Source organism: Strix aluco, chromosome 5 (assembly GCF_031877795.1).
Source record: "Strix aluco isolate bStrAlu1 chromosome 5, bStrAlu1.hap1, whole genome shotgun sequence".
Classification (NCBI taxonomy): Eukaryota; Metazoa; Chordata; class Aves; order Strigiformes; family Strigidae; genus Strix; species Strix aluco.
The window spans coordinates 75,257,378-75,283,947 of NC_133935.1; the positions used below are offsets into that span (position 1 = coordinate 75,257,378).

A 26,570-nucleotide genomic window follows, 5' to 3' on the forward strand; every position below is an offset into this window, starting at 1 on the left:
ACCGTATCTGCACTATAACAGTAAACATTGCCTAGCATATAGCAAGCCTAAGCCTAAAGGAATTTTGGACTATGACTCGATGCTCTAAAATGGAGCAAGAGATGGTACAACATTTTTTATTTTGTTATCTAGAAGGATTTTCAATCAAGTTAAGCCAGCTCAGTTATAAAACTATACAAATTTTAACTTTAAGGATTACTACCTTTTCCTACTTTAGATTGTGCTTCAGTTACTGCCCAAGACAATAAGCATCTTCCCCTGACACAGATTATGTCAACCAACTAAATTAAACTTTGTGAAAAAGATATTAATTCTACACTTTATAGATCTAAACAAAACACTCATAAACCTCAGTTGCATAGAAGGTTAAACCCTTCATCAAGAGAAGTTTTATAATCCAGTTAGTTGAGCTGTCCTGCCCATGATTAATGTATACACTATCTCCAAGGGAAAGGCACCACTGCAGATACAATTCATGAAACACTAACTGTGTGATTCTCATTAAGATATAGGTTGTTGCATTAAGCAGATTAAGCTACATTAAGGAACTCATCCTTCCAAGTGGTTAATGAAATGGTATACCCCAAAAACTTCTTAAATAAAAAATGATTCTATTTCAGCTGTTAAATTTCACTGTGAGAAAATAAAATGCACTGACCCCAAAATAACCCCACTTTGCTATCCCTCAGTATCTGTGCCTCTCTGCAGTACAAAGAAGCTCCCAAATCTTTTTTATTTCCATATATAGTGGACAATATATAGGGCCAGTCTGAGTAGTAAAAATGCCAGGAATGCGTGCCACTGAAGAAAATAAAATTATTAAAACTCCCTTTCTTAAGACTAGGTGCCAAGCAAAAAACTCTTACCTCATACACAGATGGCTGGAACCTTCCCATCTATTAGTAACTTCTGGCCTCCAACTCCTGCAGGATCCCAACCTCAGTCCTCTGAGCATATTAGCATGTCTGGGGTGTATTAAGAGTCAGAGAGATCTCTGTTCCGGATTTACACAACTATTTGAGCGCAGATGTCCCATTGGGACTCTTCCTCAGTTTAAATGTGTTTGTGTGCATAAGACATTGAAAGATCAAAACCTACCAAAGCAGCAGGACTAGACTGAGATCTTAGTTGGCTCACGGGAACACTGAAATAGGAAACTAGTTTAAAATTCAGGTTCTGTTGAAGAGCACCTCTGAAGTAGAATTTTATTGTGTACACTGGCATGGCAGAGTAGGTAATAGGTGCTGATATATACTTCTAGCGGGGTCAGAAATTACTTGAACATTATAATTCCTCACCAGTTGTTATACTAGAAAAGAGATGTTCCCTTTCAAATTGAAAACTGCATGGTGCACAGACACCAGTTGTCTTTACTTACAGCCTCCAAATGTTGACATCTGTATCTGTGAAGTGAGGAACCTTAATAAAATAGATGCAGGCCTCTCAGCAGGGTGGGCTCTCAGCAGGATGGGCTCTTGAGATAAGGGAGGAGCTGCAACTACTGAGTCCCAAGATAAGGAATGGGGATTCAAAGAATGCTAAATTGACATGCTGAAGAGACCTAATTGGGTGAAAAGTCACAAGAGGAAGAGGAGGCATCTTCAATCTTCATCCTGAAGACCCCTGCCCAAGACCACCAGGAGCCACTGCACAGGCACAACGGGGAGGAACTTGAGAAATCATTATCATAAATCCCGCCCCAAGACTAATCGTAATATCTCTCCCTATTCTTGGGATTATCATGAATATGTAAACACTTTACGCTATAGAAAGGAGTTGCTTTTCGCTCCAAAATGTGCACGTTTGTGGAGGAGGGATCCCCCATGCACTCAGCGCTGAATAAACATATCTTCTTTATAACCTTACTGGTTGTAAAGTCGATACTCTGCACGTCATCTGTAGTACCCACAAAATGCATTTAGTAAAGCAGAGCCTCCTGAACTGTGGCTTTTGCAGCACTGGTGACATACAAACTACTTCCAAATGACATGTGGAGGCAGGTCCACCTACCAGGAGATACTCAGCTGAAGTGTAGGATGAGCATCCCAAACCTGCTACTGTTGGCAATCAGTTACCACCAGTCTGGAGGCACTTACCTCGTGGCTTACACAAATTTCTATACATAGGCACTAAGTATTACTAACTGTTAACGGCCATTGATCAGAGCTATGGAGAGCAGCTTTATCACCTAATGCATTTACTAGGTCTTAGAATCCATACAGTAGAAATAACTTCAATCAATATAAATTTGTGGTTAATAATGTATGAGTAAAAGTCATTGCTACAAGGCCAGTTTAGCATTAGACGTACTGATAGGAGATGAAATGATCAGGAAATACCAGGTGAGAAGAGCCAGAAGTAAAAAATAAATTAGGATTTTTCACTGGCAAATCTGCCTGACTGTAAACAACAAACACATACCTCTCTTCCTCATACAGAACAAGATAAATTGGTGGTATTATGCTTGCTCTACCTTACCTAGACTAAGAGAATGATAGATTAACGATAAGAAGGGTAAGGCTTAAATTTCTAGCATCCCAATACCTACCTTGAGAGCTTTATGTCTGAATATAGGTAAGATTTATTCACTAATCAACTGGACATCCATTCCTGAGCTTCAAGATTACATGTACATAAATGTGTTTTCGGAGCTCCAGATAGTCTTAGATTTCATATTGCAGCTATATATGATTTTTTTCCGTATCACAGTTGCATAGCTTTGTCCTTTAACTTCCATTGTATTATGTGCTTAAGGAGGTAAGGAAAGATTAAAAAAATGCATATTTATTTCTAAGACCCTAATTTCTCTGGATTGGGTGCTTCAAAATCCCTCACTTCCCAGCCAGTCGGCTGGAGTCGCGTGTGAACTACTCACAAGCGTGAACAGGGAGGGAGGCGGTGGCTGTAATCCAGCACGTGGAGGAACCTGGGCACGAGTTTTAACTTCCCAACATTGGGGAAACGGCGACGGGGATAGAGGGGCCTGCGAGGCGGGAGGCGGCTCCTCCCGTCAGCGCCGGTACCCCCCGGCGATGGCGGCACCAGTTCAGGTTCCCAAGAAAACCGGGTCTAGGCAACTTTTCACTGCAGCACCAGGTGGTCAGAGCAGCTCGTACTCCCACGTGGGACCGCGGGCAGCGTTTACCAACCATCGGGGCCGGCCAGGAGTGGAACCAAGCCCTTCCCTTTCCCCGGTGCCGACGAGCAGCCCGGTGGCAGCCCCGCCACGGCTCCGGGCCCGAGGGCGTCCGGCCGCCACGGCTCCCTCAGCGCCGGCCCCCCCGCCGCCATCTTGCTAACGGGCGCCCGGCGGGGCCCCGCCGGGTGCGGGCAGGCCGCCGCGCCATGGTGCGGGGCAGGGCGCTGTGGAGCTGCTGCTTGCAGCTGGCCGCGCTGCCCTCAGCGGCGGGCGGGCCAGGTGGGAAGGCGCAGCCGTTCAACGGCTCCTGCTGGAGAGCCGCGGAGCCGCGGAGGGGGTGGAGCGGCACCATGGAGGAGGAGGAGGAGGACGAGACTTCTCAGGGGCAGCGGCAGCCCGGGAGGTGAGCGGCTCTCCGGCGGCAGGCAGCGCGCCGGGGGCGGGGGTCGCTGCCCCCGCGCCGTCCTGTGGGCAGGGAGGGACCGAGCCGAGCGGCGGCTCCCGCCCCCGTGCCCGTCCGGAGGAGAGGCACCTGCCCGACCGGCCGCCTTCACAGCCCGCCCGGCGGCAGGCGGGCCGGAGCAGCGCGGCGCTGCGCACCTGCTCCGAGCACGGCGGCGGGGCTCGCCCGACACACGGTACCGGCGTTCGCCGGGTGAGCGTGGCGGGGGGACCGGGCTGTGCCGCCGCGGGAGGCGGCGGGGAGCGGGGCCGAGGGGGAACCCCGCCGGCGGCAGCGGGGAAGAGCGTCCCGCCCGGAAAAGTTCGGCGGTGGGCGAGGTGCCGGGGGCGGCCGAGCCCCGGCTGCCGGCCGCAGGGGAGCTGTGCAAGGCGGCTCCTCCGGCGCGGCCCGGCCCCTGGCAGGGGTGGAGGCTGGCGGCGGCGCGGGCGCAGCGCGGGAACCGGCCCGGCCCGGCCCGGCCCGGGGAGCGGCGCCGCGGCCGTCGGCGAGAGCCCCTGCGGCTGCCTGGGACGGGGAGAGGCGTTTGCACCGGTGAGAGGAAAAAAGTCCTGGAAGGAAAATGGAGACTAAAAATACTGTCCGTAAATTGACAGTAAAACATGCTGCGGTGGTGCTCGGAAAGAAACAAGTTATATAATCGCCTATATAAAAAAAACCCGCTTTGTGGTATTGACGGTGTAGCGAATGTTTTCCTTTGAAGGGGAAACACGAACAGTTGTTTATCGCGAGCATTTTTCTTGCGTTGTATAGTGAGAAGTGGAGGATACTGACACAGTCATTTAGTGTCATCAATTCAGTCAAATAGTCTCAATGATCGGCAATTATCTCTAGTAAGGATTTAGGGAAAGTATTTGTTGAATGTCTTGACGGCGTGCAGTGGAGTCCATATTAAACTTCTGCAGTTTTTCTAGTGATGGTTTTTCTAGTGATGGTTTTGGTTTCTTACTCTGCTAAATGGCGATTGTGGAGCAAGTTTTCAGTTTTAAAGGAAAGTACTTAAGTATTTTTTCTTTATTTTTAAACTACACGGACTAAAGTGACATCAAAAATGAAAGGTAACGACAGGAAAATCACTTCTGTTTTCTGGCAAAAGAGCCTTGAAAAGAGTCATGTATTTTTTAATTCATAGTAGCAGCTTTATCGGTTATTAAAGTAGGAAGCCTGATCCATTTTATAGGTAAGAGTTTCAGGAATACAAGAAGAAATAAGATTTTTATCTTATTAATGCAAGAATTATCATAACAATTGCTTTAGAAATGCCCCAAATGATCTGAAATTGAAAAACCTCTTATATGAAGATAATGGGAATTTTGAATACCTGGAGATTGGAAAGCCCTGTCTGATTCACTCATTTAGATGGACAGGACACATTCAGGAGAGGAGGAAGGGATGACAGTGAAACTCTTCAGGTATAAATAACAGTTAATTTGGCTTCATTTTGGCCCAAACCAAAAGAGATCTGCAGCGTTTTTAAAAGGAAGCAATCCATTATTATTATTTTCTTCACTTGTATTGACTAAGTAGATTTGAGGAATTACCTCAGCAGGAATCTGCTATTTCCTCAGCCTTTATAGGCTCAAGATTAAACCAAAACTGCTAACTCTCCATTCAGAAATAGCTTTTCTTTTCTGCAAATGGGAAGGCAATTGTTTTGTCTATGATGAGAAAAATGGAAATGCTGCAGTATTAATTAGTGCCTTTATATGTAACACCTGCTGTGAAATTATTTTTTTCCTTTCCTTACATCTATGAGTCCCTTCCTGATCTCACTTTAATTTTTTTCAGTCAGTTGCTGCAAGTATGTAGTTTGCAGTATGCTGGTTAGCACTGTAATCAGAATCCTACTTCTAATACACTCAGAGCCAGGACCATGGTAAATCACTTGGTCATCTTGTGTCTAAATGCAGCTTTGGGTAAAAAGGATTTTTCTGTAAACCAAATGTTGCACTTGTTTCCTAGATTTTCTAAAAATATTCAAACCAAGTTACATTTTTTTACTGATTGCTTGTAATATCTTAATATTTAGCAGCTGTATAAAGAAAGGATGATTTGGGTTTGAATAGCATACAACTATGCCCAAGCAGATAAACCTTACAAAGCTGTTCAGCAAAGAGAATTGGGCGTTACCAAGTGGCACTATGAAAACACTTTGCTGCCATTGTGTCCCTACTGTGAAAAACAAGGTTTGATCAGATGTTGTGCAAGTGAAAAGTCAAGTGATAAGGAATGTATATCAAGAGATTTTTCTTGTTTAAGACCTGTTACCATGGTTGGAGCTAGTAGTGCTACTGTCTGCTGAGTAAGGCTTACGATAAGATTTCAAATTTTATTGCTTATACTCTTTGGAAATAGTATCAGTTGTTGCGGCAGAAACCTCCTGTGCTGTGGACTGGTTTTTGAGGGAGGGTTTCAGTGAGGTTCAGCTGTTTCTCATAATGTGATTGTGGCAATAACAAGTTGTTTATGTGTGTCTATTTAGGTGTGTTTAAATTAAACACTTAGTCTCCTTAAAACACCTACATATTTAGGATGGTGCCTCCAAAATTAGTAGATGGCTCACATTTGTGTTGGAAAGGTGCCTTGACTCTTCCATAAGAAAAAAAACCAAACCAAAACAAAACACCAAACCAACTTTAATATTAACACTTTTGTTGTTGACTAACAACCAAAGCACTTTGCATTTCATTTAGAGCACATGAAGAGACATCATAATCTAGAGTCACAGGGATAGAGTAGAAGGCTGGTTACCTATAGGAAAAAGTGTTGTCTTGAAAAATGTTAATGTGTTGCGACATTTCCAGTTTCCTTGGGTATTTGTGTTTTGTTGTGTCTGGTGTTCTATCACTTGCAATTTCTTTTAATGGCTGTGTTTCAGTTAAAGAACCATAAGGGTGCTGTATCGCATATGCTTTCTGGCTTTCCGGTATGAAGTTTTGGTGATTCAAAACCTATATTTGGAAAGGCAGATGACCTTCTAGCTTAACTCATGGGAACAGTTGCATTCAAGACAAACATATTTTTCAACAAAGAGAAACTTATGATTTCCTTATCTTAACTGACCTGGAAATGATTTGTTTGGATTTCAATAAATTTGAAGTCAAACGTTATAAATAGTTCTATAAAATTCATATATCTATGGGGTGTGTGTACATGCATACACAGACAGAGGGAGAGACAGAATGTTGCTGGGACAAGCAGAAGTTGAGTTTATGTTGAAATCTAAGTAGATGTACAAAGAATTTAGGGAAATAGTTTTATATTGCAGAGCAATGACATTGGGTCCTTCGTGCTTGGACTTTGAACTGAAGAGAAGAAGTCAAATAGACAAGCATTTAAATATGTATATAAACAAAATTGTATGACTATGCATTAACTTAAAAATAAAAACTAGTTTAGTGCTTGGGTGTTGCTGCACTTCCTGGACAACTGAGGTTTTATAGGGTTTTTAGGGTTTATTCTTGGTGTGAGTCTAGAGAAAGTTTGCATACGACTTTGTTCCCTTCTGGCATGGAGAGGAAAGGAAAAAGTAAATTAAAAGGCTTAGTAAATGAAGTGGAGATAGCAATTGCACAGTTGCAGACATAAAAGTGCCAGAGTTGTTTATAAGTGAACTGCTTCAGATCCTGCTTTGCCCTGTGGATCCTACGGATCAAGGTTTTAACATGATTTCTATGCATTTTTATGGAAACAGTTCTTACCTTGCCTCTATGGACATGTGTTATGAAGGAAATCAGATTTCTACCGTAGTATGTTAAAGTGGAGCCTTAGTTTCATAACAGGTAGTAGTATTTATTTTTAGTCATATCTAATTGACATAAGATGATAGATGGGAAACCTTTACTGTCAGGATGGAGTGCAAGCTTGTAATATATTAAAACTTTATTTTAGTTAAGGAAAATCTGTGCTAGCAGCTTCAACATTACATAATAACTTAAAATACTAAAACCAAGATGCGTAGGCTATTAACGCATGGGAATGGCTAAATTGTGTTTATAAATGCTAAACTTTAAAGTTTGGTTGTTTTTTCTAACAGTAAGCCCCATCCTGGAAAGGTTTGCCTTTTGTTATTACCGGTAGTCACATCAGTAGACCAACTGAAACCAATGACCTACTCGTTTGCATAATTACTTACAGGAGTGGAGCTGGGCCAGAACACTAAAGTTGGGGTCTAGATCCTGTAGCTGGGTTGGTACAAATTTCATGTTTGCTCTGTTGGAAAAGCTTTATTGAAATTCTGTACAAGTGTGAAGGGCTATCCATGGAGATTATCATTGCTGTTGGAATCCAGGGTTTATCTGCCCAGCTGTGCGCATGTGCTACCTTCTATTATTTTTCTGTTGATTTAAAAAATTGTCTGTATTTGATTTGTGATCCAGTTATTGTCTTGCATACCATAACACAGCTGTAATGCACAAACCTTGCTTCTGTTGTCAGTCCGAGTCCTGCAGAGCAGGTAAGAAAGCTTTCATTCCAGCTCTTGTGTTTTCTACATTCTTCACTATACATTATGTAGTCATATGGAATCAGTTGTTTAGAGAGAGCAAAAGAAAGCACTTTCTGTTCTGGTGCAGGGAAAATTGACTCCTGCTTTCCTTTGGTGGCTGCTTCAGCAATAGCACAGAATTACGCTGCTCTTGTGCTTAATCATAATGATAGTCTAGGCTGCTCTTTTAAATGTGATGGCTACATGCCAACTTTTGGATACTTTTATTCAAGACTGCAGTAAAAGGTGAGGGTAGAGAGGGAAAGAATTTATTTTAATAGGTTTGTATATCTAAAGAAATTGGCTACTGGGTCTGTCATCTCTGTTAATATTTGTAGCCTCTATGGACAACTACTGTCATATCAGGGATCATAAGCTAAGCAGAATATGCATGTAACAGAAAACTTCTATAATATTAAATACAGTTCATGAACATGTCTGGGGACTACAAAGTGTTCATATTGGAGAGGGACAGCCCCAGCTGGGGCACCTGGAAACAATGGGAAAGTAGTTATGTATTTTCCCAGTTCCAGGAAGAGGCATCTTTATGCAGCTGATAAAATGCCCATAGCTGATCAGGTTTAACTCAGGGTTGAGAAATAGCTGGCTCCAGGTACTACTGATGGACCTGACTGTGCAGCCTATTTGCATTTGTATCCAGAGGCATATAAGGGTGTAGCTGATAGGCACTCGTAATGGCTATGAATAACTTTCTGTTGGTTTGGTTCCCTTAATGAGTGCCAGGAAGGTAGAGGTCGGAATGTGTAGTAACGGGAGTGGGCTGCCTTTTGGGTGATAGGTAGCTATTAAATTTGATTATAATATGAAAGTTTAAGCAGCTTTAGTACTAAATGCGAATGAAACTTTGGATAGGGAATAGATTGAAAATGAAGCATATTAAGGGTAGGGGGGGAATCGTTGAACCTAACTTGGACCTGATTTGGTGGTGTATGAAGCTGAGCTACACTGCGTGAATTCTAAATGGAGGGTATTTAATGAATTAGTTTTTTTATAGCAGCACTGGCATAAGTAGTTCTTGTTTACAAGAGTAAATTCCTGTTCTCACCCTTCCCTGTCCTAGCCAGTTTGTTGGTATAAACACTTGCATGGTTACACAGTGATGCAGGTGAAAATTAAGTGCTTCTCTAGGGGATGGGAAGGTAAAAACTGACTATCAGCTAGATCAGTTTCTTGAACTAATTCACCATGTGGACACAAATGTTTGTTTTGGCAAGCCTGGGGGTGTAAGGAGGGCAGAAATGGCTTGGCTCATGGTGGCTGCTTAGGTAATACAGCTGTTGTAAGAATATGCCTAACAACAGAGGACCATGGGTAGATGCTTCACATTTGTTTTATTTGTAACTAAATTTTTTTCTCTGTTATTTTGCTTTGTTTTACTGTTGATCCTCAAAACTATATAAGAATGGTGAAGGATTCATCCTAATTCTATGAGGTTGTTAATAGAAACAGAAATAACTCTCCCCATTATCAACTCCATTATTCATCTTTCTTGAACAGTACACAAGATCACTGTAGAGTCAGAATACTTACAGATCTGTTGGGAACAGAGAAGAACCGGGCTGGCAACCAACAGCTGTGCTGTGCAATGGGTACATCCGAAAATGGAAGAAGGCTGTACTAGCATGGATTTTTTTGTTTTGTGCATGTTTGGAAAATACGGAAGTAAGATGTCACACGGAATCCCAAGCTGGCTATTGAAATATCAAATAATATGAATTAAAGTTTCTGCAATGTTTGTTCTTGCTTGCAACTTTTAATGGGAAATCTGTAGAAGTATTTATAGATCAGCTAGTTGTAAGCTAGAGAGATTTCTTTCTGTGAAATCCTAAGACCAAGAGCATCTGGAATAATTGCTGTTGCAAATGATGTTGCAGTCATAAAAAAGAATGTATAGTGAAAGAAAAATTCCAAGTTGTGTATCAGTATACAGTTTGCAGAAGGCTCAGGTTCTTGCTTTGGTAAGTCTACAGTGGTATGATGCTGAAGTACTGCACAATAAAAGTTTAAATGCATTCAGAATTTTCCAGTCTCAAACTGTTTGTTAATTAAAGCAGACAATTTCAGACCTGAAGGAAAAATAAAAGCACAGCCAAAACTTAGCTGACAGTTGTTTGATAGTTGAGCGTGCGGAAGCCTTTTTTCAAAAAATTACTTATATGCTCCCTAGTGTTTGCAGATATCTTTTAGCTGAAATATTTTTTAAGTTTCAAGCCAAAAAGTATGCTTTTTGCAGTCATAAAAAAATATGTGTGTTGAAAGAAAACTTCCAAGTTGTGTAGCAGTATATGGCTCAGATTCTTGCTTTGGTAAAGCTACAGTGGTGTGAGGAAGTGCTAGGAATTGTGTGCTGTCCCTTTTAGTTGATGTGTAGTGCAGCCCAGCTCTGGGTGTAGTCTATACAGAGAGGCAGTGGTTAGAAATGAACCAGACTTGTTACTTCAAAAATAGAGAAAATTAAGGATATTTGGAAAGCTATGGAATGTTTGTAAGGTAAGTGTAAAGTTTTGTGGATGTTACTGGGTTCCAGTAAACCATAGCTTCATAGTAACTCTTTCTTAAACTTTCTAGCTTATGGATTTGTTAAATAAGGACCGTGTTTATGTGTAGAAAAGAAAGATAAATCTATTCTGGTAGACTTCACAGTTAGTAGCGTGTCTGTATGCTTAGCAGGGGAACAACATCCATTTCAGTTGTGGAGTAGTGGATGTTAGAGGAGGCTGGGTGGAAGAGGTGAAGACTCACACAGTAGATTTTTATGTTGATGCATTTCTTCAAATAAAATTAAAATAATTTGGCTTGAAGCTCAGCTGTGTTTAAAAGACCATTTAAAAAGAAAAAAATTAATGTTAGAGTGCTTCTTGTAATGTTAATGTATCTTGTTTCCAACCTTCTTTTAGAACAGAAAATATTAAAATATTTAGTTAAACTTTTAATTATTTTCCTATATAAACAGAAGACTCAAAGCCAAAATATTTGTGTCCATGTTTCAGTTATATAAGCAATGCTAAAATAAAGAGTCTTTAGGACAACAGGTTTGGGGTCATATCCTGTTTGCAGGTGTAAACCTGTTTACTGGGACATAAGACATGGGTTTTCCATGCCATGCCCTGCCTGATCTACAACTTCTCTCCTGCTTTGTACTAGGGGCCCCTTAGTATTTGGTGCTGGAAAACCAGTTCTGTGAGCTCTGCGCTTTGATTCATGTTAGGCTTCATCCTATTCATCAGACGTTGGTGTTCTTCCCCTCTGTCTAGAGTACCTTCTGGCCAAGTGGATTTGGCATGACTAATGGTCTCCTTTAGTAGTCTGTACGTCTTGGTCCATTTCCTTTTCTGAATTCAGTCGAAGCAGTAAAGCATCTCTGAGCACAGAGAGGGTAGTTGGGTTGCATCTTGCCTGAGGCCCTCTCACAAATGGTGACAATCCACTTGCCCTTGTTTGGGGGTAAGTCACCTCATCCTGAAGGATGGGTTCCATTTGTTAAGAAAGCAGTTTAAGGCTTGTGAGTAAATAGTAGTTTTCCTCTTCCTCTTTGTTTAAAAGTGTGGACAATAGAAGATTTCTTGTGGAACCTTACAATAACAAATACTCATCAAGGACATGACCCCTTCCCCCTGCCCCTCCCAAGTGAACACAACTCTACTCCAGTTCGATTTTGGTGTCTCTATTGCTCATAATTTGGCTGGCAATCCAGTGCTTAAATTTATTTCTCAAATGTCAAACTGTTTTGTTGGGGGGGAAGAATTCAGGAAGGCTGGATGAAAAATCAGCTCATTTCTGGTTTTCTAATATTTAAAATATACCTGCCACATCTCCTTGTCTGTAGAGGCTTTCTTTTGCAAATGGATAAAAATTTCCTTGGATGAACAACTGTTTGAGTTTTACTTTAAGCTAATGATGAGTGGCTTTCAAGAAATGATCATGTACCTTTTTTTTTTTTTTTAATAAGAAAAATTAGATTTCTTTATTCCACGAATATTCTAGCATGTATTTTACCAGTTTAAATGAAACAGAAACGAACTGGCAGGATTGATACTTCAGAGGACTCTACAGTTTGTCAGGAATACTTTGTCAGTTAATTGTTTGTAAATGTGTCCCTTTCTTTCTTATGCATGTAAAAGGGTTTAAAGTATTCTGTGAGCACTGAGGTCTTTTATCCCATCAGTTGCTTATGGAATACTAATGAAAGCCATGTATGTGCATCATGTGGAAAATATGTTGGCAGACAGATACCTGCAGTGCCTTAAATGCTTTGGCATTGTCTTTGTTTAATTAGCGTAGTTGATCCCTACTTCCCCTAGAGGTTTATACTTTCAGAATAAGATCAAAGGTTTATATGAAAATTTAAGCAAAAGTAGAATTCACCTATTTTAGAGATGAATGAATAGATAAACAGAAGCTTAAAAACAAAACCTTAGGCACTCTAGTCTCTAATATAAAATGGCTCGTGGGAACAATAATTACGGGAGTTATATATATTTAAAAATCAGACATCTGAGATGTAAACAGAAGAATTTCCTGGAATTAAATACCTATCTGATTAAACTTTTGTGATTTGTTTTCATGATGCTTTCTAGAAGAGTAGATGTTTTATGCTGTGTCTGCGTGCTTTGCTAAATTAATAAGCTGACTTGGCATTGAAAATGCTCTTTGAAGAATGCCAAAAAAAAAAAAAAATCTCTTAAGTTAAAGTAACAGTTAAAATATCCATTACAATTTTTTGAGTATTCTGTCTGTCTTTTAGTGGTGCTGATTATTTCTGTTACTATTTATGTCTGCCTAAAATGATATAGAGCAAGTTGGGTGGCTGTTCCATTGAAAGCTGATTCCAGTAAATGTTTAGTGGAATAGAGGAAAAAATCCTAGGAGTATCAACAGTTAAATTAAAATTATGATGCAGGTGTGGTATCTTATTGCTAAATAGAAAAAACATAAATGGAGTAGTTTCAGTAAAACTACAGGGAAACTAGAGAACAAAGCAGTTACATTAAAACAAGATGATGACCAAGGGTGGTACTAACAAAAAAATTCTGTCAGCAATGTTTTATGAACATAGTTCATGCTTCTTTATTAGAAGTGAATTTTGATATGTTAATGTTTTATCTATACTGTATGGCAAAATTATGGTTCTTTTGTTAAGAAAATTTCACAATATTTATCAGTTGTCATATCTTTGCAACTGAAACCATACTTTCTGTTTGGTAATCAGTTGTTGATGAAATAGCAGGGACAGGCTCTGCATTTGAAGTTGAAGCATCACCAGTAAATGTATTTGGGTTCAATTTCATAACACTTATATCTGTATAAAATCTTAGCTGTAATGTCGCAGTAACATATTTCTTTTTCCCTGTAATTATGAACTTATGAGGGGCACAACGAGTTACACAATTTCGAAGACTGTGGGCTTGAATTCTGTTCTCTGAAAATGCTGTTTGAGTGGACTGGCTTTGGTACATCAGCCTAGTGCTTCTCGTATGAGTATGCAGCTAAAGTTTGAGTATCTGAGTTGCTGAAATAGTAGATAGGCTAAAACATGTGGTGGAGAGTTTTCCACAGGACAGACTTCACAATTTCTTATTTAAAATTATTCCTGCACCTAAGCAGTATATCATGCTGTCTGTTCATTACTGGTCATCTTCTAGTTTTTTATCAGGTAGAGTCTGTAAGTACCAGAAAGTTGTGCGATCTTTAAAATATCAACCTATTTTTTTTAAAAAACTGTCAGAACAGTCTATTTACTTTCAACTGAAATATTGAAAATAATTATAGAAAGCATTTAGCTTTAGCAACTTTTAAAATAAAGTAGGGATATTTGTTTCTTCTACCTTGGATATAATGAGATAGTAGGACTCCATATTCCTAAACTCTGCAACACGTAAGTGCAGTTTGGAATAAGAGACTCTGACTACTGGGTTTGCAGTTTTCAAAGAAATGTGCCAGAATTGTGGCTTTATAGAAATAAGCTTTTGTCAGTTATTTTCTCACTTTTTTTTGTATTTCACAATGGAAGTAAGAATAAACATTGCTGCCACGATTTGAGATGTTCCATTTTTCTGTGGCCTTTCACTAGTCAGTTCAGTTAAATGTGTATCAGAATTGTATTTGAAACAGTTACTTTTACTGTTTTTACAATGAGCTTTTCCTTCATTCTTGACAAAATAGGAAATAGGACAAATGTCTTTTGTGTTCTGACTTTTCTGCATGTATGTGCATCTTGTCAGCTACTAAGTAGTGTGTTATTACTGCTACATGAGTCTGGTGCTCTTACTACAAAACAAAGTCACTATACAGGCAAATCCTGAGGTACTGTATAGTTCCAATATCTATTGGACAGGTTTGCAGGATCATATTACATCAGGCACTAAATGTCATAAGTTTCAGGAGGAACTTACTATTCTTCCAAAATGTAAATTAAGGAACCCTTCCCCCTCACTTTTGCAGTTAGTAGACAATAGTGTTAGTATCTGAAGCTGTGCATACCGGGGAGTAAAATTCTGCCTGAACTACAAAGAGATCTCATGTCTGCTTGCCACAGCATGTTTTTGAAGTCTTTTGTGTAATAGCTACTGTTCTAAAAGCATATTTTGTTGAGGTAGAAATACAGTAGATCATAAAATGAGAAGGACAGGCTTGTTTCTGATGTGTGTGAGAACATTCAATCTTATTAATGTTGATGTTAGTCCAAGAAAAGATTGATTAATTTAAAATTTATTTTAGTTCTCCTCAAAAAGATATGGATAAGAAAACGGATGAAGAGCAGCCTTTGACTGCGTGTAACCAGTACCCTAAAGAAGCAGTGAGGAAACGTCAGAATTCAGGTCGAGGTTCCAGGGGCAGCGATTCTTCCAGGACCTCCAGGAAAAGCTTCAGACTGGACTACAGATTAGAAGAGGATGTAACTAAATCAAAGAGAGGCAAAGATGGGAAATTTGTCAACCCGTGGCCAACATGGAAATCACCAACCTTGCCAAATATTTTGAAATGGTCCCTTATGGAAAAAAATAACAGCAATGTGCCATGCTCAAAGCAGGTAAATACTTGCGTGTTTTCTGCTCTTGATTTAGACTGCTTTTTCCTCTGCTCTAATCAATAAAACAGGACAGTTTCTGACTAATACTTATTAGGCATCTTTTGGAGACTTTTCTAAGTCTTGTTTTTCTGATTTTATTATTACTTTATCTTTTCAAAAGATGGGTTAATACTTTCTGCCTCTTTAATTTTTTTCTCCTTTCTGTTAGTTCCATACCTTTTAATTTATTCAGCTAGGTTTATATCTACAAAAACAACAAAAATGGCCTCCTAGTTCAGTCATAAACTACAGTTACACTCTTTTTCATAGGTGTTGCCTTATGAAGCTTACTACTAACATCATTGGTATTGCATGAAATAGCTGTGGAATACCTAATTTTAAAAATTTTGCCTTTTTTTCCCAGATTGCTGTTTACTATGTACGTTACATCTTTTTCATAAAAATGTAGTAAATAGTTGCTGTCATTTATGTTGCTGTCATGTTCGCAAATCTATGTTTTTCTGTTTCTGTATACCAGGAGCAAGTATTTGTATTGAAATACTAAAGATGCAGTGCCAGTTTACACCAAGAATAGATAATGGTGTTTCCCTGTATTGCTTCTGTCAGATATTCTATATAAAGAAGGAGGCGGGGGAAGCAAGCTCTGAGGAAAGCTTCTTTTCCATGAAGAGTAATGGATACTGGAAAGCTACAGGTTATCTTTGTGGCCACAAGAAGTGTTACGATGGCTACAGTTCTGACAGTTAGGATTACTTCTCAGTGTATTTTCTAATGTGTTGACTGCATTCAGAAAAGCTGTGCTGAACTGTGCAGAACCAGGGAAAGTGTTTTTGAACAAATAGGTGTTGTTAATGCTTTTAAGCATCCAAGCTTTTCATTTTTTATCTTTATATGAATTGCCTGTGAAGGAAGGAATTTGATCAACTTCATGGATAGGAAGGCCATGTTACTTATTAATACATGATGGTCAGAGGTTTAGGGATTTCTTTAAGGATATTTAGTACTGAACACGTTTAAGGGAGAAATAATCTTGGCTGTAATTGTTCTATAATAATAATAATAATAATAATAATAATAATTTGACTTCAGAAAAAAGCACAGGAAACCTATGTTGGTTTTGGGATCCCTTCCAACAATTTACTGTTTTAAATTTGGTGTCTTGCTTCTAGACACTATCTGCACCTTGTAGTAGTAACCGCAGTTGTGCCTCTGTGTGTACAGCTTTCTAGGCAGTGTGGTGCATAGTGATACTTGGGCCACATTTGTGTAAAATTCATGCCCTGGCATTTTCAATTGCCTTTGACCGCTGCCCTATTCCGTATGTGCACAATAGACTTCGTATCTGGCCAGCACCAGTGAGAAGCCTGGTTAGTGACTGAAGTACCTAGAAGGCAGTGCTAAGGAGTACTACAGAGTGCAGAATATATAGCTTTCTGATGGCAGTGGACAACTGCAGCACTCCCCTTTAATTTACAGATTATCCCTGCAATAAAGGATGATTACAAAGAAATCCACGCTGTACCAGTTGCAAAGCTGTCTCTCTGACCCACTTGGGATTCATTTTGGACTAAATTTATTGCTTTGCATATGAAATTTTTTTAATTAAGTGCCTGCAATTATTAAGGAGCTCGGTGAAGTAAATCAGAAATACAAAAACCTAGATAGGGATCAATGAAATGCACTTCTGGAGTTCTCAGCCATTTTGATGCTTCTTCCAGCTATGTTGTTCCACACCTAAATCAACCTGTAAAGTACTTCTGAGCTTATTTAAAATTCAAACTAAGGACTCCATACTTTATTTAGCACTGCTAGATAGCATGTCCTTTGAGCAGACTCCTACTTTAATTTCCACACTGAGTGAGCCTAGTGATACCCTGCTATGCTGAGCAGGTTCAGTTTATCTGTACCAAGTGCTTTGCATATGTAAAAAAAAAAAAAAAGGCATATTATCCAGGATATGTACTTCACTGTGTAAAAGCTGTATGTATTCTAATCATGCCTTCACAACAAGCCTGTATCATTATCTAGAATGCATAGACTTCTTGTATTTTCATTACAGTCTCTATTAATAACTTTTTTCAGTGCTGTTGGAGTATCTTTAGTTGTTGGATCAGCAATTTAGATTGTTTTCATTTCTGCAAAGTCCAGTGGTATTCCAGTATGCACTAAGCACCAAAAATCCTAAGCTAATTAGCTAGTCTTACCAAAGCCTGTCATGTGTTTCTTCTTGCTTTGCATTAGGAAGGAAAGAACATGGGAGGGGGGAAAGGGCACAGCAGGAGGAATTTTTGTATTACTCCAGTGATGAAGATAAGACAGTATTAGGCACATTTTGCTTCTGTTGGTAGCTGATTTGACATTAATGCCATATTTCAAAGATCTGTTAGGATTCTTGTAGTATTAATATGTTTCTGGTTAGTCTGACAGAGAACAAAATGTACTATAGCAGGATAAGAGTTCCATAAGATTATGTATTTCGTTCATGATGTTGGTTTATCCTGTTGTATGAGTTTTAAGAATTTAATATGAAGTATACTACCAGTAGAACTTGTGTTCTAGTTTGAAATCTTAGAGTTGAGTAATGAGTCCTTATTGCTTTAAAAGGTAATTCTGGGGATTTTAGTGTACTTTTGTAAAATATTAAAAAAACACAACCCCAAACACAAACTCCATGCACTGAGAAGTAATTTCTTCAGCTTTTTCCCTGTGATTTAGTATGATAGCTCAACAAAATGCCTGATTTCTGATCTCATCCTCTGAGGAATCACTGATTTGGATCAGAGGCCTGTGTATCACAAGCATGTAGATCTCATTCAGAGTTTATGCTTTCCAAGTTACACTGCCTTTGTGCTCTTGGTTTGCCTTGGACTTTTGTTCACAGAATTTCGTTTAAATAGGTCAGGATACCGGTTTCTCGAACTGTGCTACTCTTTATTTGTCAGTCTTCCTGTCTGTGTGTCCTTTACAAATGCCTTTTATAGTGATTAGTTCTATCTTTAAATCAACTGTTTGAAATACTTAATAGTGTCGATCCTAGTGACATCCCTGTAAAGCCTTTAACAGTGCAAATGTGTTGTCGTTTTACCCTGGTAGGCAGCTAAGCCCCACACAGCCACCTGCTCACTTGCTCACCCGCAGTGGGATAGGGGAGAGAATTGGAAGGTCAAAAGTGTGAAAACTCATGGGTTGAGATAAAGGCAGTTTAATAGGTAAAGCAAAAGCTGCATGCACAAGCAAAGTAAAGTAAGAAATTGATTCACCATTTCCCATCAGCAGGCAGGTGTTCAGCCATCTCCAGGAGGCAGGGCTCTGTTGCCCGTGACAGTTACTTGGGAAGACAAGTACCATCACTCTGAACGTCCCCTTGCCTCCTCCTTCCCCCAGCTTTTATTGCTGAGCGTGATGTCATATGGTCTGGCATATTCCTCTGGTCAGTTGGGGTCAGCTGTCCTGGCTGGGTCACCTCCCAACTTCTTGTGCACCCTCAGCCTACTGGCTTTGGTGCTGTGTAAGCACTGTTCAGCAACAGCTAAAACATCAGTCTGTTATCAACACTTTTCAGCACAAATCCAAAACATAGCACCATAGGAGCAACTAGGAAGAAAATTAACTCTATCCTAGCCCAAACCAGTACAATATATTTGAGTTGCAGTTAAGAACTAATTGTTCACATCTGCCAATCAGCCAGTTCTTCATCCATTTAGTATTGTTAATATTGTATTATGCTGATTTTAAAAACTAGTTTGTGTCAAATGTCAGCAAAAATAAAGTGGATTCATTTAGAGTTCTCAGAATAATTTGTTGTCTACCTCTAAAAACAGCTACTTAAAAAGAACATTTTCCATAAAAAATGTATTTACTGACCTAAATTGCATTATGACAATTAATTATTAAATTCTATATCTGAGTTTAATTTCTTTGATATAATCTGACTTGTTGACTTAACCATGTGTAATTTGGTGGGTTGTCCTAATTTCCATTTTTGAGTATTATGTTGGTTTTATGGATCTTCCACTCTTTTTTAATTGAAATGTCACAATATAACACTCTCTGTGGTCCAGATTTCTGCTGCCAGTGTCATTCCCATGTACTTAGAATGAAATAGATGTAAGAAAGTGATGCTTTCTTGGAGAAGCAGCAGTTTGTCTCAGTTTAATACTCATACTTTGTTCTTGTATGAATTAAGTGGTTGTATTGTACTAACCTTAGATTCAGCTTTATAGAAGGTTATCTATTTTTCGTTTCTGGAGACAGTAATCAAACTCTTCCTGTAGACATGTCTTGTCCATTAGCTCTCAGAAAAAGCAATTTCATCAATATTTTATTACTTACAGTAGAATTGCAGGGGGATGGAGGTGTGTGTGTTTTGTTTTTCCCCAACATATGCCCTCCAAATCAATAAAATACTGTGGAGAAATTAACTTTCCTGAAGCTGTCAAGACTGTTTTAGCAACGGAAATCCTAGACTCCGAAACTGTCACAGCATCGGCTGGACTTTTAAGGGAGCAGGAGGTCAGCTCTGTATAAGCTTGCTGATAGCACTGATTTACTATCCTAGACCTAGAGAATGAGAGCACCAACGACTGCAGGGAGAACTTGACCAGGAACCAGAAGTACTGGGACATCTGTGATTACCAGGGAGGGAAGAGTGTCAGGAGTCTGTAGAAGCTGCCTAACACGGGAAAATTCTTCTAACGTGATGTGAGGAGTTCAGACTAGAACTGTTTGGGAGGAGACCCTTAGCCACACTGTGGCAGAGCTGAAGGTGGTCAGGAACTCTGAGAAGGCTTTTTGTTTGGTTGTCATTTTTAATAGGAAAACTCTTATTTATTATAACTCAAACCTCTGCTTAAGCATCTCAACCAAATTGCAGTGAAGAATGTAACTGGTTCAAATGAGATATTGAGTGGTGGTTGGGCAGTGAGTTTCAGCAGATAATGTACAGCCATGGCCTACTTTGTGCCAACTTGAGCCTACATACAGAGTCAAATTTGGAAGCTGATCAAGCTGAAAGGTGTTTATTTTCCTTCTCTGGATTAATGTTCAGCTGGATCAGTTCTCTCGCCCATCAGACTTGAGTGGGGACTGTGTAAGTATTTCTGCTGGAACAAGACGGGAGGTGGGAGAAGGTTTCCATAACTTCGTTACACGGGAGTATGGATTTAGGTTGATTCGAAGTCATTCATGGGACTGTATCCTGTACGTACAGGGAGTTCAGTACAGTGATTTATTAATAATTTTAACTACCTTGAAGGCTTCAATAAAACATCACAAGAATAATAGCTAAGTGCCTTAAGATCCATCTTAAAAATGAGTTTGTTTTACAAATGTTCATTGAATTATTGGCAGATGAGAAGAGAGAATTATAAAAGCTAACACTAGCCAAGTGAGGTTAACCTCCGTGTGCTGCTTCTGTATGTAATGGGGAGAAGAGAGGGGGTCTGCTAAAGGCTTTTGTGGAATGTTGTTGGGAACATGGCATTCTCTTTCATCGGTGGGTTTGCAGCTTGTTTATGTTAGGACTTAAGGGATGCATCATTTAGTTGCACAAACTAGACTTGAACATTTGTTACAGTAACAGTAATGTACATATTCTTTTCCAGGTTAGGAAGGCCAACCCATTGCAAAGCCTTTCCCAGGATGCTGTTAGTGCCTTGCAGTGCTTTCACTGCAATGCTTTGAGACTCTCTCTCTCTTAGTAGGTCTCCTGGCCTGATGGGATACTCTCAAGTTCTCTCTTCTCTCTCTCGACAGAGAAGTGAAAATGTTACAAAAACCTGAGACGAAACTAGGAGGAAGTAGCTGGGAAAGTGGCCATTAAAAAGGCATCTGTTTTGTGTTGCAGTTCTGTGGTTGCCTAAAAATATAAACAAAATGTAAATCTTGACTGTAATGATTTGTGCCTTGTATGCAGTTTTTGTTCCATGGCTAAGTACATTCTGAAATCTCATGCATATTGTGTTCTTTTTTGCTAGGAACTTGATAAAGAGCTTCCAGTGTTAAAACCTTACTTTGTTCAAAAGCCAGAACTTGCTGGGAAGACAGGAACTGGTATGCGAGTCACGTGGTTGGGACATGCCTCAGTTATGGTGGAAATGGATGAACTTATATTTCTTACTGACCCAATCTTCAGCCAGCGAGCTTCCCCTACTCAGCTGATAGGTCCCAAGCGCTTCCGAGGACCTCCATGCACAGTAGAGCAGCTCCCCAGAATAGATGCAGTCATGATCAGCCACACCCATTACGATCATTTGGACTACAACACTGTTACGAGTTTGAATGAACGCTTTGGGAGTGAGCTGCGCTGGTTTGTGCCTCTGGGGCTCCTGGACTGGATGCAGAGATGCGGTTGTGAGAACGTGATTGAACTGGATTGGTGGGAAGAGAACTGCGTCCCTGGTCACGATGCCGTAACTTTTGTCTTCACCCCTTCTCAACACTGGTGCAAAAGGACTGCGACAGATGACAACAAGGTTCTTTGGGGCAGCTGGTCTGTCTTGGGACCTTGGAATAGGTTTTTCTTTTCAGGAGATACTGGGTATTGTGTTGCTTTTGAACAGATAGGTAAAAGGTTTGGACCTTTTGATCTTGCAGCCATCCCCATTGGAGCTTATGAACCAAGGTATGAAAATCAAAGTTTGATCAAAATACATAAATGAGATTATATACTGATGACAAAGAAATACACCCAGAAGTAAAAAATGTAGGTATACTTTATTAAGAATATACATTAGAATGTAGAGGCAAAAGAAGGAAATTGCTGAGGCGAAAGGACACTGCTGAATGACAAAAAAGAAGCAGGCAATTGGAAGAGCTGAAATACCTAGGATGCGTGCCTGTGTATGTGTGATGCTCTTGAAGAGTTTTTTCTTCAGTCTTAAGCACAGCAAGATGACTTTCTTCCATGAAAAATATGGAGTAAAAATCTGTAATTACTTTGTGGGTTTTTTTTTCTGAAATAGCATCACTTAATCCAACCAGTTTAGATGCATGCAATTTGCTGCATTTTTCTCTTGCTTCAGGCTTTACTCTGTTTTTGCAACTTACCTGGAGATAAAGGTGACTCCTTTCTAGGGTATGAAAGATCCGTTTGTTTAGGCATCTGTATCCTACTTACGACAGGGTTCTAAACTTTTAGATGATAATACTCATATAAGGCTGGAAGCAAAGCCTGTATAGGCTGGGAAAGGAAAATAGGAATCTGAATAACATGGTAAAAATCCAGTATCTTTCAAGAATTGCCAGGTTCTCTTCTGTTTTACCACCGTTCCCTCAGGCTATCTTCTGAAGCACACACTTTTTGGTGTGCGCTGCTAGCATGAAATTTTTTCAGGGATGGATTTAAATCTATGGCCTTAATGCCTCAAGGCACCAGTAATATGTCCGTATGCTATTAAAAATATAGATAAGAAAAAATCCATTTGAAAGGGGAGTGAAATACATGAACTGCTGTTTCGTGGGTATGTTGGTATATTCCAGCTTGTTGATTTTGAGGGTTCCGTATGTTGTTCAGACATACATGATCCGTAATTTTTTTGATTAGGTGAGTGTTTAGACGGGGATTTTTTGTTTGTTCGTTTATTTAGTTAGTTAGTTAGTTTTAGATTCTTTGTCTCTTACCCAATGAAAGTAAAGAAGAAATCTTGCACTGAATTAGTGACACAAAAAAAATGTACTTTGTGTTTTGGTAGGTGGTTTATGAAATACCAGCATGTGGATCCTGAAGAAGCAGTAAGAATCCATATTGATGTTCAAGCAAAGAAGTCTGTAGCAATTCATTGGGGGACCTTTGCTTTAGCAAATGAGGTAAATTTCAATGCTATACATGAGCTCAGATTTCCTGTGTACACAGCATTAATGAAGGTTTGCTCTTGCAGTTTAACCTAGTATCTGTAAATGTATATTTAAAATGTAAACTTTGTATAAGTGAAAAGTCGTTACTATATGTACTGCAGTTAAAAACAATGTTTAGCTTTTCATTTCCAGTTACATAAAATATTTCTGTTAACATTTATTTGAAAGTACAGAGTTACTGAAACAAATGTGGAGGATTTCTGACATCCAAAAGGTGTGGACATGCATGCAATAATAAAAGTAAACTCAGCAGTGCATCACCTGGAGACAGTAAGAATTGCATGCCTGTAGGTCAATACAGTATTTATTAATCATGTCTGTCTCATAAATAAATGGAATAGTATTTTTAATAGTTGATTTGTAGTTAAACCAGCAAGAATATGAAAAACTAAGTTATTCTGAGATGCTGATTTCTTTTTTTTTAATAAAATTTTTTTTCACTCCCCTCCCACCCCGTCCCAAGTCCCCAGTTGTAATAAGGAAGTTACCCAGGTACATTCACAATGACTAAAAATGCATTGAAAGGGAAGTATCTACATCACCTTTGATACACCTTGTCTGGTAGCTGTTTTTCAACTTTGTAACTTTGTCTTTGTATCAGTTGTGCCACTTTATTTTATAATTCAGTCCTGATGCTGTTACCTATGCTTACCTGATATGTTTTCCTTAACTTGGATATAACATTTTCTAACCCGATGCTTCCAATAAACAGTCACTAGTGCCCACAGTACAAATGCTGCTATGCATTTAGAAGCACAAAATTGGATGATTTCTTCCTGATGATGCCTTTTCAGAAATGTAACAAATACAATGAAGTAACTTCAGGGGGACCTTACTGAAACGGCACTAGTTTTTAAACAGCAAAGCTGACAACTTTGTTTTACTGCCCGAGAGAAAGCGCCATCTGCTGACCTGCCAACTCTTACCGCATTTCTGCTTCTAAGGGAGCTACTTCAATACGTGGAAGACTGAATTTTGGATGCTAAGTTGTGCCTTGCTAGTTACTCTACAACTGTAAATCAGTATTCTTATCATTTAATAACTGCAAATGAAACCAAACATTTTGACAAATGTCTCTCCCCCCTTCCCCACTTTAGATAACGTTTAAAATATAAACCATGTCTTGTTTAGAGCAGCGATATTCTTTTTTTTTTTTTTTTCTTCCCCAAATGCTGCAATGGTATCTTTTCCCTCATATTATTCTTATTTTTCCAGTACTACTTGGACCCTCCAGTTAAACTGAATGAAGCTCTTGAAAGATACGGCTTGAAAAAAGACGACTTCTTTGTCTTGAACCACGGAGAATCACGGGAGTTGAGTACAAATGATGGGTTTGAGTAATGAAACAGTAGCAGTTCCTTGTACACCCTGTTTGATTTGAACTAGCAATTAATGTTACAAATATTAATATGATGTACTTACAAAATAGACTTTCTGGAGTGAATTGGATTTTCAGATGCCAGGTTTGTCAGTTTCAGAACTAAAACTTGCATACCAACTTCGTGATAAATTTTACTAGTTATATTGTTTATAAAATTTGAGAGGTGATCTAAAAAAAACTGGTTAATATTTAAGGTATTGTCTGGGAATAACTTGCAGTTTCAACTCTTATGTACACCACTGATAAATTACTGTTTTTTTAAAAAAAACCTCTTCATCTTACCTGCAGCAGCAATAATAACCTCAGCACAGGACATATTCTTAGAATTAATGGCTGACTTGAATTAGTCATTGTTAGAATGTCATCTCCCACTTGTTAGTCATTAATCTTCAGGTTATGTCCTGTGCCTTGATAGCTTCACTGTATGTTTTGTGGGGTGGAGTCTTCCAATACAGCTGTGTTGTTAAAGCTCAAGCACAGTAAAATAATTATTTTACTGAGTGCTTCTACATTTTCATATCTTGACGAACCACAAAAGCTGAATTTTACAATGATCTAAAGAAATGTGCCTTTTAAAGAGAGAGATAATTTAATATTGCATCATTGATGTGTAAAACTTACTGCTGGCCAGAGTATCTGCACACTTTCATTGTTTTGTCAATGTTTTTAAGTTAGGCCTGAATGTGTCTAAAATAACTTTCTTGTCAAATGCAGTACCTGAAATGGAAGAATCCCTTAATGGCGCTTGTCTTTGCATTGACTCAGCCTATTACTAAGTACTTTTTTTTTTTAAAGTCTTAAGCAAGGGCTGCGGTATTTTTTCTTATAACTTCCCTATAATTTTAAAGTTAAATGAGAGATTACAACATTGTTCAGTATTGTAAAACTTGGCTAAATGTATCTGTACCAAATTGCCATGCTAATTTATAGAATTAAAGCCTATTGTTGCCAATAAAAAGGCATATTGTTGTTCTTCATAGTTCACTGGCAAATCATTTTTTCTTGGTCATGATTTGTTTTGGTCTCTGGGATATGTGTGGGTTTTTTTGGTCTTGCTGTGCATTACATTTTATGTTCAAGAATATAAATAAAAAAGAGACACATTATTTCCCTGCAATTCAGATATGAACTTCTGGCAACTAATTAAAACCAGTTAATGAGACTTCATGCTAGGACCAAAACTGTGGTAATCTTAACTGTTGCCAGTTAACTTTTAAAAATTTATATTGGGAAGTCCTAGAATTCTTATAGATCTTAATACCAACAAAGAACAGCACAAGGAGGCAAAGATCAGTTAGTCCAAGTTCATACAGAGGATTACAATTTTATGTTAGGAAAAAGTAGCTTATATTTCTTTGGTGGGATTCATGTTTGACAAACACCAAGATTTCTTTATTTGAAGAGGTAATTCTAGCATGATCTGGATGTATTCACCAGAATTTGTTCAAAACTGGTTTAAAACTACTCTCAGTCATTCAGTGTTGATTTTGGGAGGGTATTTCAGATGAAGTCTCTGTTGGGCCACATATTTACAGAATAGCTTCAATAACAATTTGGATAATATAATGCATATTACATGTTCATAATATTGTGGAGGACATCAAGCTGCAGGATGTTTTGAGTACTTTGAAGGACATGGTTAAAATTGAAGTTGTTGGGGCTTTTTTTTTAGTTTTCAAAATCATCAGTAGACTATTCTATGAAATTCTGTACTTTAGAAAGAAAGAGTGAAGCTAAAATACAGCATACCTAGATAAGCAGCCACATGGCAGAGAAGGATTCGAGACTAAATGTCAGTACGGGCATATGTTTTGGTTTGCATCTATTAATTCATTTGTATGTAGAACAGTGACTGTTATGCTTTGCTTGGTGCTGGTAAGCTTCCATCTAGGGTGTGGGATAAAAAAGTTAGACACACTTGCATGAAGACACTTTGGAGAGTCCTGCCTGAATACAAAACATCTCAACAGCATTGCTCTATGAAGAAAGCATTTAAAAATAGAGGTGTTTCTAGACCAGAAGATGATGACTGAGACAACACTAATAATTTTCATGTTTTTTTAGAAAAGGGAACACTGGTCACTTGTTTCTGTTGGCTAGCAAATCAGAGGATGAAGAGATCAACTTTTAATTATCAAAAAGATGATACTTGAAAAACTTATTTTTGGGTTGGAGAACATGGGGAGGGACATCTAGACA

General features: G+C 39.0%; 1 protein-coding gene across 3 annotated transcripts; it reads left to right on the forward strand.

The window, feature by feature from the left end:
* Window positions 1-3,299: 3,299 nt before the first annotated feature.
* Window positions 3,300-25,329, forward strand: NAPEPLD (N-acyl phosphatidylethanolamine phospholipase D). Of its 3 annotated transcripts, none has more exons than XM_074827869.1 (5): window positions 3,300-3,542; window positions 14,824-15,136; window positions 21,112-21,758; window positions 22,828-22,942; window positions 24,206-25,329. In XM_074827869.1, the coding sequence occupies exons 1-5, from the start codon at window positions 3,346-3,348 to the stop codon at window positions 24,329-24,331; spliced, it is 1,398 nt and encodes a 465-aa protein (XP_074683970.1). In that variant the 5' UTR covers window positions 3,300-3,345; the 3' UTR covers window positions 24,332-25,329. The 3 variants fall into 3 exon arrangements, with proteins under 3 accessions (XP_074683970.1, XP_074683971.1, XP_074683972.1); XM_074827870.1 differs by lacking the exon at window positions 3,300-3,542 and adding an exon at window positions 3,549-3,794; XM_074827871.1 differs by lacking the exon at window positions 3,300-3,542 and adding an exon at window positions 3,842-4,133.
* The last annotated feature ends 1,241 nt before the right edge of the window (window positions 25,330-26,570 follow it).